Source organism: Gymnogyps californianus, chromosome 11 (genome assembly GCF_018139145.2).
Source record: "Gymnogyps californianus isolate 813 chromosome 11, ASM1813914v2, whole genome shotgun sequence".
Lineage (NCBI taxonomy): Eukaryota > Metazoa > Chordata > Aves > Accipitriformes > Cathartidae > Gymnogyps > Gymnogyps californianus.
In genome coordinates this window covers 12,209,641-12,222,284 of record NC_059481.1, presented here as the reverse complement: position 1 = coordinate 12,222,284, position 12,644 = coordinate 12,209,641, and the positions used below count along the sequence as shown (strand labels likewise).

Here is a 12,644-nt window from a genome sequence, read left to right as displayed (position 1 = left end):
GAAAATGTCATTCATTAGAATGTTTTGGGGATTTTGATTTCTTTCTGATATCTCCTGAGCATTTTGAAAAACATTGTCACAAATCTTGGTTATCAGCACTGAGGTATCTGATTTTGCTTCTTCTAGATCTGAATGAATGTAATGAGTCCCCAAAACCTTGCAATTTCATCTGCAAAAACACAGAGGGGAGCTTCCAGTGCTCATGTCCAAAAGGGTACCTCCTGCAAGAAGATGGGAGAAGCTGCAAAGGTAAAAATCAAGAAAAGAATTTACTGCAGAAACTCTGTTTCACAGGCAAATACCAACCCAAGGACATTTAAATGATGTAAATCTGTCTCCTTGGTTCATGTGAGTATTTCCACTAAAGACAGTGAAGTAGCCTGCACAGGATGGAGCTGGTGTTTCAGTTAGTTCTGTGATAATCTGGATGAACAGCAGATCCACAGGAATTTTTGCAGGCTGATGGCAGCTGATCTTAGAAGACTTCATAACCAATAGTATATATGATTGGTCTTATTTTGGTAAGCATGTTGGTTTAAGCCGTATTTTTCAGTGATAAATGTATCTTGATGGATGCAAAGATGAGCACGGTTTGCAGTGCATTGTCCAGCATCAACAGAGTTTTAACCCACCACCTCTGCAGCATGCTGAATAAGGGACAGCAGTGCAGAAGAGATTTTGAAATGTTCATTATAATTTCATATATTTACATATCTTGGTAGCAAAGGTCTGACTGAAACCGCACAAGTTAGAGCAGCAATTCTGAACTTGGCGTGGGAAATGACAGTGTGCTTTGTCATTAGCATTTAAATATTTCTTTTGGAGTAATAGCAAGCTTCAGTGCAATACCGTTTTGCAATCTGCCATTGCTTCTCATGAAGATGGTGACTTCCCATTTATTGATTGCAGTACGAGCAGACATTTATTATGTAACAGCATCTTTCAGACAGAAAAGAGTGGTTCCTGTAATCCAGCGTTAGCATGGACACTAGTGTAGCTCCAAAATCCCATTCATTATGTGTGGGGCTTCATGTGAGAGGAACTGGAAGCTAGCGTGGAAAGTGAGACATAGATTCAAAACGCTTTATTTGGTACGTTATTTATTTGCAATCACTTCTCTCTACGTCCAGCTGAACTGTCAGATCCTCCACAGGGAACATAAGTGAAAGATGTTTACTTGGTTTTTTTAGATCTTGATGAATGTGCAACAAAGCAGCACAACTGCCAGTTCCTTTGCGTCAACACTATTGGGGGTTTCACTTGTAAATGTCCTCCTGGATTCACTCAGCACCATACAGCCTGCATTGGTAAGTGATGTGGGAATGTAGACACAGATTTGGGATTTACTACTGACTCTTATTCCAGAAGCAAAGTAGCAAGGAGCTGAAATCGGCTTCCTGAGAAACCAAATGGAAACATAGGCCAGGTTCTGATCCCAGTCCCACCAGAGCAGAAGAGGCAAAGAGGCCCTCCCTCCTACCTTCCCTTTTTTTCATAATCTACGTCTTTGAATTTTGCACTTGCAAGAATCAGACAGTAAAAACACTAATTTGTAATTCTTGCCTTACCTTTTCTTACCCATTGAGTAAAAAAATAGTTATATTTCTGTTCTTGTAGTTCATTGCAGGACCCACATTAGAGATCATGTCAAGGCTTCTTGAAACAATAAGCATACATACATTTCTGCAGTTGTCCTTTAAACACATACCCATTATGTCTGTGGAAATGTTAAACAGAACTACTTCCTGCAAAACACTCTTTCTGCTCTGCAAGTTGGATCCTGCTTGTGGCAGTCTGATGATCCTGTGGTATTGGTGTGAATTTGGGGCTGTTTGAAGACTAGAACATCAAACTCCATATTCTTGGTGAAGAAAAGGAGTGTTTCCCTTCCCATAGCTGTTGTTAGTGTTTTCAAATTAAAAAGAAGGTAATGTAAGCTCTCCTTCTGTAGTGCAAAGTAAAAAATGGAGAGGCAGTAAGACAGCTATGTTACTGATGTTTCTTTACCTTGTCACAAACTGTTCATTGTTAGCATTGCTAAATGATCATCTTCGCAACAAGGAATAAAAAGTAACACTCAGGCTTTGGTTTCCTTCAGATAATAATGAGTGTGCTACTGAAATCAATTTATGTGGGGCGAAGGGCATTTGCCAGAATACACCGGGAAGTTTTGTTTGTGAGTGTCAACGTGGCTTCTCACTCGATCAAACTGGGCTTAGCTGTGAAGGTAGGTACAGTACACAGTACATTTAACTTGGCCTTCTCTTGCTTTCCTTCATCTTCTCTCAGCCGTAGTGTCATCGAAGGAGGGACCTATGGAGTAAGCACCAAAACCTGTGGAGTAAGCATGTGGAGATTGAAGGGGAGTGGGGTATGGAAATTTAGTAACAAGGCAGTATTTCTCTCCATGGGCCTGAATAGATATACTGCAGGATGCTGAATAGATATACTGCAGGATGCTAAATAGCTGGACAGATATTTTCTGAGGACACTTCAATTTAGCCTGGAACATTCTAGTTTAAGGATCGTAAGTTCAGCAAACTTCTGTTGAATCCTGCATGGATTTCTGAGGGACTCACCAAGGACAGGAAATCTTGCATCTCCAAGGTGACCTGATAAAGAGAGAGTTCAAGGGCTGCAGACTTTACTCCTCTGGATCACTAGAGCCTCTAGAGCCTTCTCCTGGGATAGAGTTTGGTTTGCTTTGAAAAGAGATATCCTGGGATTCCTAGGTTGGATGCTTGGGTAAAAGCAAGGGACTGTCTGCTGTGGAGCTGGGAGCCTTAGGAAAGCCTTGGGGGTCTGCTGTCTGTTCCACAGCAGAATGCAAAAAATGAAAATTGTGGCTGAATTTGAGCTTTCAGTGGTTTTCAGCCCTAAGTTACTTGCTGTGAAGCCAGAAATCCAAACCTGAAAGGCCCGAAGTGGTCTCCGAGCAGTGGTCAGGTTTTTGGAAGATTCTGAAATATACCTCTGTATATATGAATATATATGATTATTTGTAACATACTTTTCAAATGTAGCATAATTTGAGCTTCTCTCCCAAAACTCAGAGTGTATATCACCTTTTTAGATGTTGATGAATGTGATGGAAACCACCGGTGTCAGCATGGCTGCCAAAATATAATTGGAGGATACAGGTGTAGCTGCCCACAAGGATATCTCCAGCATTACCAATGGAACCAATGTGTTGGCAAGTCACTTTTTTAAATTCATACATTAAAACGCATGTTACCTTTGTTAGCAGCAAGAAGTGAAGGGCAATGGTGCAGTTTGCCATATTTTCTTTTTCTGATTGTAACGTAATAAGTTCAGCGGAGTTTCATTACAAATGTGCACTACTGTGAAAGGCAGAGTGGATATGAAGCACCCGGTGTAGCCGATGTCCTGGTTCGACAAGTGTTTAAGCACAAAATTATCCCTGAGAGTGCTAGACGTTGTATTGACTTTGAGTAACTTGTGTTACTCGTGTATTTTGTGGTCTGAACAACGGAAGTCTTACGCAGCCATGCAACAGTCTCTGCTCAGACAGGTCCTGTCTGAGAGCTGATGGTGGGTTGAACCTGGCAGACTGAGAACCACAAGTTTGGATTGTTAAATTGTAAAATTAAACTTTTGGCCCAAAGCATCTAAAATTCTATTAAAATCCTACTTGATCTGTGCTTTCATCATTCTTACAACACCTACGGGAAGGCTGCTGTGTTTAAGCCTCTTCTCTGTACAGAATTAACCATTTGTCATATTTGAGCAAAGCTGCTGCTATCTGTCTAAAGATGCTTCCTTGCAGCTTTGGGATACAGTTTATAACAAGTGCTTACAGGACAATTCTGGTTATAAATAACAAGTGCTAGTGCTCTTTATTTATGTTAAGAAGTAAATACACTGCTGAATTAAAATGCTTATTTCTTCCCTATCTAAACTTTGGTTCTATCCCACGTCTCTGAGCCCTCGTAGATGGGGCTGCATATGCAGAGCATTGATGCTGGATATGACTTGAGCAGACAGAACCGGGTCCTCTGCAGAAGTCATGGGAAAAGTCTCTGTACGTTTCAGCAATGTAGCATGTAGCATATTCAAACAAGAAAAACATGAATAGTTTTTCCTCTAGTGACAGTTATGTGTGCTTTTAGTCACATTTAATGGGCTTCATACAAGCTAGTCTTGTGTGGATGCCTGGAGATGTGTTTGATGACCTCTTTGAGAACAAAGGGCTTCATAACTCTTTGTTTGGCTTTCTTTGCTTTCAGAAACATAAAAATGCCTTTACTTGTTATCACTGTGGTGCTCTGGGGAGGTCTCTGCTTTTAATTCTGCTTACCAAACCTCCTGACATTTTATGTAGTCCCTGCTGTGACGTTTACTTCCTTGTGCTCCAGTACTCTATGCCTGTAACATACAAGAGAACAAGGAGGGAGCACAAACATATGGTGGTTTTGAATAGTAATTAAACTAGCAGAACTTAGGGTTAAATTAGAATTTAATCTGCAGGAGGGTAAAAAAACCCCAAACGAGCACTGCCATGTCTGGCTGCTGGAGGACATTGTGGAATCTGAAAAAGTGCAGCTCTCAGTTTTGCGAAACATCTTGACTGTTTCCAAGTCTTCCTGGGTGATAGCATTTAACTAAGTGTATTTCCAAACCGGGTGTACACTGTTATTCCAGCTTTTGAGCCCATTGACTACTGTTTAGATTTTATACAGGGAGTATCAGTTTCAAAATGCACAAGCACTGGTATTTCCCCTACTGAAAGAAAGGCTTCAACCTTGGCACCACAAATACTAATCACCAGAAACTTCACCGGGGAAAATTACACTGAGAGCCACAACTGGGGAAAGACTCAGCTAGCACTTCCACCTTCTTGGACATGGGGCAGTCCAGGCAGAAACCCAAAACTGCAGGGAAGGCAGCTTGGTTTCCTCTGTCCTCATGGCATCTCTCCTTCCTGCTGAAGCTGAGCACAACAGAGCTGCATGTTGCAGAGCACAGAGCATAGGAGAGCAAGGCTGGTGCCTGACAGCACAGGTTATGCAGAGTCTGAGGCTCATGTAACTGTTTTTTTCACTTTTCTTCATATTTTTTCTTCCAACAATCACCCAAAATATGGGCGCTAACCTCACTAGTGTCCACACACTTGCTGCTGTGGAGCGAGGCGAAGTGAGCGTATCTCCTCTTGGTGCAGTAACTTTCTGTGGCCCAAATGCGCATGTATGATGTTGACATAATTGCTGTGTTAGGTATGACAAATATTGAAACATTGCTTTAAGTTAATGGCAAAACTCTTACAGGCTTCGGTAACACAGAACTCAGCCCCAGGTTTTAATACCTTGTGGTCTCCACATGTTCACATTGTAACGTCTGTAACTGTATATGCTTAAGATACTTATCTAGATCTCCTGGGTATACCACAGAGAAAGAATCCATGTAATAGGTTTTTCCATGACAATTCCTTCATATTCCTTGGCAATCCCAACTCTGCAAACAGTTTGTGTCTTTTTTAGCTTATTTAATGAAGTGTTCAGGGACTTTTGATGTTGCTGCAACACATATTTAGATAATCACTGAAGAATGCTTTGGTTCCTCCCATGTCTTGTACTGTGTGTGACTGCATCCCCTGCCCAGGCAATTCCATAGTGCACCATGCCATAAATCAGGCTGCGAGAAGCAAAGGCATTGCTTTTAAACAAAGAATGAACAGCCACATTGTTTGGAAAAAGACAATAATGCTCTGAATTAGTACTTATTCTCCTGTAACCTGGATGCTTAGGTCAGCGATGCTGCTCTGTGCTTTACATTGTATCCATACAGTGTCCAGATGGCATTTCTTACGCATGTGCATGCACACGCAATGCGCATATGCCATTGCTTTATCACAGAAAACAGGGAACAAGAGCATTCAGAACGTTTCAAAGCAATTTGCCACATCAGACAAAAAAATTCAGACCAGCTACATTTAAAAAAACTAGCCATTTACAGTAAAGAAGCCTGAACTGACCTCAAACTCCTACAGTGCTGCACTTGGGAAGTTTGGAAAAGGGCTGGCTCAGAATATGGCAGTCTTTTGTATCTACAGCTGCTTTTATTTTTACTTTACTACTTGTTCCTGTACCTTACCTGTACCTCATATTTAAATGTGTGTAGGGAGGGATTTTCAGTGCCTGGAAAAGGTGTCAGAGCTTGATTCCTTACTCTTTTTTCCTTTAATGTTGAATAGCATTATGAACATGGGATTACTGGACCAGATTGTTGGCTATACAAAGTTTTATTCTTCTCAGTTGTTTCTGGAACAAAAAAAAAGTTGCTGCCTCTGCTTCTCTGCTCTCCAGAGCATGAACTGACGTGGCATGAAACATCTTCTGTAGAGTAGCCCAAATGTTGCTTTGTTGTATGGTTGTAGTCATCTCCTAGCGACCACTGCCCTAGCCAATGGTGAGGCCAAGCCCTGTTCTCCGTTTCTGTCCGTATGATGTGGCAGCATGTTTAGCAACAGTCAAGCACGATCTTTCTGAAGGGGCAGGTTGGACTGCAACTGAGAGTAAAAGTTAACATGGTATGTTCTGCTTCTTTTCCAGATGAAAATGAATGTCTCAGTGCACACATTTGTGGAGGAGCATCTTGCCACAATACTTTGGGAAGCTATAAATGTATGTGCCCTACCGGATTTCAGTATGAACAGTTTAGTGGAGGTTGCCAAGATATCAATGAATGCGGTTCTGCACAAGCCCCATGCAGTTATGGTTGTTCAAATACTGAAGGTGGCTATGTCTGTGGATGTCCACCTGGTTACTTCAGAATAGGACAAGGGTAAGGGATTCTCATTTTAAACTAACAGACATAAAGGGGACATAATCCGCTCCTTTCTCTGTAGTGTGGAGCAGCAGAACCGGGGGGATTGTCACCAATGAAAGAGGGGTAGGATTGTGGAGGTGCTCAAGAGTTGGATGCACCTGCTGATTTCGGAGATGAGGGAGGGGAAAGGTAACTAAGGGAAGGGAGCAACGTGGTTTTAATGCTTAATGAAATTTGGTCAGGGCTACCAGGTTCAATCATCTCTTTTAAGCTACTGCTTTCACCTCTCTCCTGCACACCCCAGCAGCTAGCCGACTTCTCTGAGCTTGCCACTCGGGAGCTCACACCCCTCACTGTGATTTGTGGTATATCACTTGTCTCCTTTACAAAAAAGAACAACAACACCCCCCACCAGCTCCAAAGACAAATAATATTATACAAGCGGCTTCACCCACTCATTGGAATAACAATTCTGTATGCTCTTATGTTCTTGTATGTTCCATATTCTTCTGTGTTCCAAATGAATCATTTTTTGAATAAATACGTTTTATCAAGAAAATCAATTTTTCACTTGCCCCAGTGGGAGCGTTTGGGCTGTGCATCATGTAGGACCAAGCAACTCAAATGGAAAGCAGAAAGATTGTGGCTTAAATTTTAGAAGTGACTAAAAGCTTTGGGATACATTATGAAGGACCTCACTTTTCAGATTTTTCAGCAGTTTCTGAAAATTGGTCTCTTTTAATGTGTTCCAGGTTGGATAACAGAAATTACTAACAACTTCTCAGAGCTTAAGCCTGTGTTTTTAAAACTGTTAAATATTGGCAGGTCTCTCTTAGGCAAAGCCTCATGGAGCCAGGTTCTTGAAATCGGAGGTAGCTGCATTGTGATTGAGTCAGAATCTTGCCTGTTGACTTCAGCAGAAATTTTTCCTAGGAAATGAGTGCAACATAATTGCTTTATTATTTGTATTCACAGTCCCCCAAATTCAGCTTTTGATAAGATCTATGTCTCACTGGAATTAATTTTGAATTTCTTCCTTCCTTAGACACTGTGTTTCTGGAGTGGGGCTAGGCAAAGGTCAAGGACAAGAGCTTTCACTCAGTGGAGAAGTAGACGACAACTCCCTCTCTCCAGAAGCTTGTTATGAATGTAAAATCAATGGCTATCCCAAGAGAGGAAGGAAGCGCAGAAGTACTAATGAAACTGCAAATGAAGCAGAGGTATTTGACCCTTTTTGGGGGAAAGGGTTTGCGGTTGTCTTGTGAAAGCCAGTCTCAGAAGGAGGTGTGCCAAGAGACAATCCCACAAGAAGAATGTACACCCCAAACAAAGTAGACCAAAGAGCTGGTTTTGGATGTCAAGTAGTCTTGTGTGTGGGCTTTCTGAAGTTGTTCACTCTCATTAGGCAAAGGTCATCCTCTGAAGCCCCTGCATACCTAATATCTATGTTGCATCAAACACTAAAATAAATGCCCATCCAGCTGTCTAGAGAGCAGTCCACTCACCAGCAAAGCAGGCTCTTGATGTCAGAGGACAGCGGGTACATAAAACGTTTGTGTGACCTTGTGGCCAGAAAGGCAGGACATGTTGGTCAGGGTGGATGTGGACCCTGCCAAGCAGCGCTGTGTTTTGTGTCTGAGGCTGGAGCCCTCTCCAAAGCAAACGCAGAGCTCTGGACACAAACACCTCACCTGGAGGGAGTCCAGGGCTGCAGCCCTTCCTGGGCCTTGTCCAGACCCCTGCAGTCAGTCACCCAGGTTGCCGTCCTGGGGCCGAGGCTGCCAGCAAGGCCGCGCACAGTGCTCACCACTGGCCCAGGCAGCAGAACAGGAGGCAGAGCTTCATTTGTCATTGCTAGGAAGTTGCTGGGAACAGAGGCAGGTTTCCATTTGCCTCCGAGAGGGGTAGTTGTGTCAGTGAAATGCTTATCATCTGTTGCGATGCTCATGCAACTCCACTTCTTCCTGACTGTTGTCATTGGCTTTTTTTTATTAACCAAATAGTAATAAGTGGTTTCAGCACTTATATTTACATGAAAACTAGTCTGCTCTGTGACAAGTTTTGTCTTTATGCAAAAGATAGGCATCCCTTTTCACTCATCCTTGGGTGTTAGCAAATGTTTCTCAAAAAAGCATTAAAGTAAATCCTTCACCAAACTCCCCCTGCTGGGGTTTGTTCTGAATTGATCACCACAGTGAGACACAATGGGAGGGAGGTGGGTGTAATTCTGTTTGTTCTTCAGCTGGGCTTCCAGCACTGCACCTCCCAGTATGAGTGCAGAAGTCATGGTAGAAGCATGATCTTGTAATGTGTAATGTTACTGTAGCCCCTCTTGCGCAAAATTCAAACTCCTTGCGTTACCTGGGGAGTCCCACATTGGCTTATTTCAACTTCTTATAATATAAAGTCAGAATTGCCCAGTCTGGTCATCCAATCCAACATCCAGCACAAGTCACTGGATTTAAACCTTATTGTTCACATTAATTATATACAGACTTCAGCAAACTGTAAACAGCTTGTAGAAGTGTCACCAAGTCCACAGTCATTTCACTTGTCACTACTTCATCCAGTCTAAGATGACAGTGATGTTACAGGTGAAGGGATCTGCCCTGACCTGGCCAGAGAAGCAGCAGGTCATAGCAGGTCTCTAGACTGTGCAGGTATTTGTCATTCAGCTGAAAGTACGCGTCTGGGTGTGCAAATGTGCGTGTTGCATTCTAAATATAACCAAGAGACACTGAGCACTGTTGTAAAATGTTGCCACACCATCACTACCCTGAGCTAAATGTCACCTGTACTCCCTGCTCATGTGTACGTGCCGAAGAGCTTGCTTTTCCACACAGAAATACAGGGGATTCGGGAGCCTGTCAGCTGTTTATGTTAGGTGCTCGGTGCGTGGCGCCCTGCTAATACGGAAGACAGGAGAGTGCTTTTGCCCAGAAGAGTGTGGACGTTTGATTTTGGGCAGAGTGGGGTCATAAACTGTGTTTCTTCAGTGTGTTTCAGTACTCTCTGTGATTAGTGCTGGATTTGTCTCAGAGGTGACGTAGAACTTCCCTTGCTTTCCGAATGAAAATGTTACCGCTGATGCACTGTCTGAAATGTTATCATGCTGCCACTGCAGCGTGGCAGCATGACTCGTGCACAGGGGACTCAGGGGGAGCCCAGTTACCATCACTCGGAGGTGAGGGGTGATGCTGCTTTTCCAGCACCCTGCTGCACCCGCGGGCTGTCCTGGCTCCACGCCTAAACAAAGCGAATCTTGCAAAGCAGAAAACTCTCACCTAAATGACGTGCCTCCCCCACAGACCCTGCTCTCTTCTGCACATTGTTGTTCACGTTACCTTGTGGTTCCCCTGATAGAGAGGAGGAGTATGCCTTTGCTGCTGTCTTTGTAGGAGACTGGTCGCGGAGTCCAAGCACGGAGAGGCTTTGTTTGTCAGGCAGCAGGACCCACGTGCAGAAACTTCCAGTGCGTGTCTCAGGCTCCCGTTACCCACGCAGGGACAATGACAAAGACCATACTTTATCCTGACAAGTCCTAGGCCCATAATAGTGGATTTGACAGATGATATTACAGAACCTCCTTTTAAAAATTATTTAATTAATAACGAATGAGCTGAGTAAGAAATACATACACATAGGCGCATGTGAAACGCTCTCTGACAAAGCCAGCTAACATAGTTTGTTCTTGTGCAGGATCAGCAAGAGCTGGAGCCGCCAATCAGTCTCGCCAGCTGGGACGTTGAGAAAGCAGCAGTCTTCTCCATCAACATCTCGGATCTCAGTAACAAAGATCGCATCCTGGAACTGCTTCCTGCCCTCACAACACTGACAAACCATAACCGATATTTAATTGACTCCGGAAATGAAGACGGTTTCTTTAGAATCAATAAGAAGGACGGGATAAGTTACCTTCATTTCACAAAGAAGAAGCCAGTGCCTGGAAACTATTCATTACAAATCAGTAGTATTCCACTCTATAAAAAGAAGGAACTTAACCAGCTTGAAGAGAAACATGACAAAGACTACCTCAGTGGTGAGCTGGGAGATAACCTGAAAATGAAAATTCAGATATTGCTTCATTAATTCATCAACCAAAGACCAAATAATTAAACCAAAGATAGATAGGTAGGACTGAATATTCCTCCCAATCAGATTCTCCATATCATAGGTACAATCTTACATGAGTACATTTGTATGAACGAGCACTATTATATTATTACATAAACAAGGTACAGGATGAATACCCTAGCTCAAAACAACCACTTTCTCAGGCTTTTAAGTGTAGCTGAGCTACCTTGATATGTTGAATCTTGAAAACTGGGACTTTTATCATTGGAAGTTGGCCACTGATGCTGAGACACGTCATCATTTCAGCAGAGGTACAAGAATGTGCTTTCAACTGATGGACAGCTCTATTTTTGTAATTCTTAAACTTCGCTTCTCCAACTACAACTTACTAGGTCAGCCATTTATGATATCCATTTGGTGCTAGTAAATTTTCAACCTAGATTTATAAATGCACTGTAATATTTACACAACTTAGAAGCCAAAATTGCCATTATTCAGTCTAAATACTTCAATCAACCAAAGTTAGCTCAGTAGTTTATCTCAGTTATGCCTATAATACATTACATGTAAATTAAGTGTGTGTATACTGTAATCATGCTATTTTTATCAATGAAGCATTTGTAAACTAGATTAATAATACCCTTAATGTGAGGGTTTGTAATGGTGCTTATAAGACCAACTACTCGTTAACTGTATACACAAACCTGATGATAAAGTTTCTGTGACTTGCCAAAATGCACTGAGGTCAGTAGGGACCATTAAACATTCTCAAAAGTCAGATGACAATCAGTGCCATCCTACACCATGACATTATGTAACGTGTCAAGAGTACCCATAGTCATTCATATCAACAAGGGTTCAATGTCATAAATGTCACAATAAAACAGTTTTTTTTTTAGTTTATTCTGTGGCCTTGTGTTCTTGCTAAAAGTGTGATAAACTGCATTCTTGCATTTCAGGCATTGTCGGTAGGGTTGGTTGTATATCTGTCTGTGTGCACAGGTGATTTCTCCTTGAAGGTGTGCTGCTGCCATTTGGTCATTCTTCATGCAAAGGAAGAACGGAAGAAATACAGAAACCTGCACAAATCTAAACAGCAGTGGACCTCTGTCAAATTATTGTGTGGCTCCAGAAAGCAAGTTAGAACATTTCCAATGACTTGACCTGAATAATCCTGTCAATAAGTAACTTTGATAGCCAAAAAACATGCAGAAGTGGATGTTAAGTCATTATACAGAAAACACATTTAATTAATTTGAAGTCTTGTTTGCTAGAACCGCCTTGACTTAAGATACTCCATTCTTTTACCCCCACTTCAACAGCTGTTGTCAAATAACCTAAGACTGATAACAAAGGGATAATCCAATACCAAAAGCCATCACAAGTTGTAGCTGGGTTTTAATATCAAATGAATTCTTCGATGATGTGGGTGTTCTTGTATACGCAAGTGCCGCGGCGTATCTTTTAGCAGCAGCAGAACATTGTACTGAGGTGTGATGCTATAAAATCTGGAAGAAAAAACGAAGCAAGCGGTGTCGCTGAAACTGCCGATTGGACAGCACTGTAGTTGATAGAGGGAACATATATTGAGCTATAATAGCTTTGGAAGGGAAATGTACTGTAATAATTCACCCCAAATTGTATTATTTTCTGTAATTAGATTTCAGCTCTCTTTGATTTCTTCTGCATAACAAATATAACTATAGAAAAAGGAGCTTGTGCACAGGGTTACTTTGATATTTTTAATAGACCATGTCTGGATTTTATTTATTAGTGTGCCAAAA

General features: G+C 42.0%; 1 protein-coding gene across 3 annotated transcripts in view; it reads left to right on the top strand.

Annotated features, from left to right (window-relative positions):
* FBN1 (fibrillin 1) overlaps window positions 1-11,763 on the top strand; it is a 158,986-nt gene extending 147,223 nt beyond the window's left edge. For all 3 annotated transcript variants that reach the window (XM_050903660.1, XM_050903659.1, XM_050903658.1), the window contains 7 exons: window positions 127-249; window positions 1,191-1,307; window positions 2,099-2,227; window positions 3,074-3,193; window positions 6,570-6,801; window positions 7,832-8,006; window positions 10,486-11,763. In XM_050903660.1, coding sequence (XP_050759617.1) covers window positions 127-249; window positions 1,191-1,307; window positions 2,099-2,227; window positions 3,074-3,193; window positions 6,570-6,801; window positions 7,832-8,006; window positions 10,486-10,875 — 1,286 coding nt within the window. In that variant the 3' untranslated portion in view covers window positions 10,876-11,763. The remainder of the gene's footprint in view (window positions 1-126; window positions 250-1,190; window positions 1,308-2,098; window positions 2,228-3,073; window positions 3,194-6,569; window positions 6,802-7,831; window positions 8,007-10,485) is intronic.
* The last annotated feature ends 881 nt before the right edge of the window (window positions 11,764-12,644 follow it).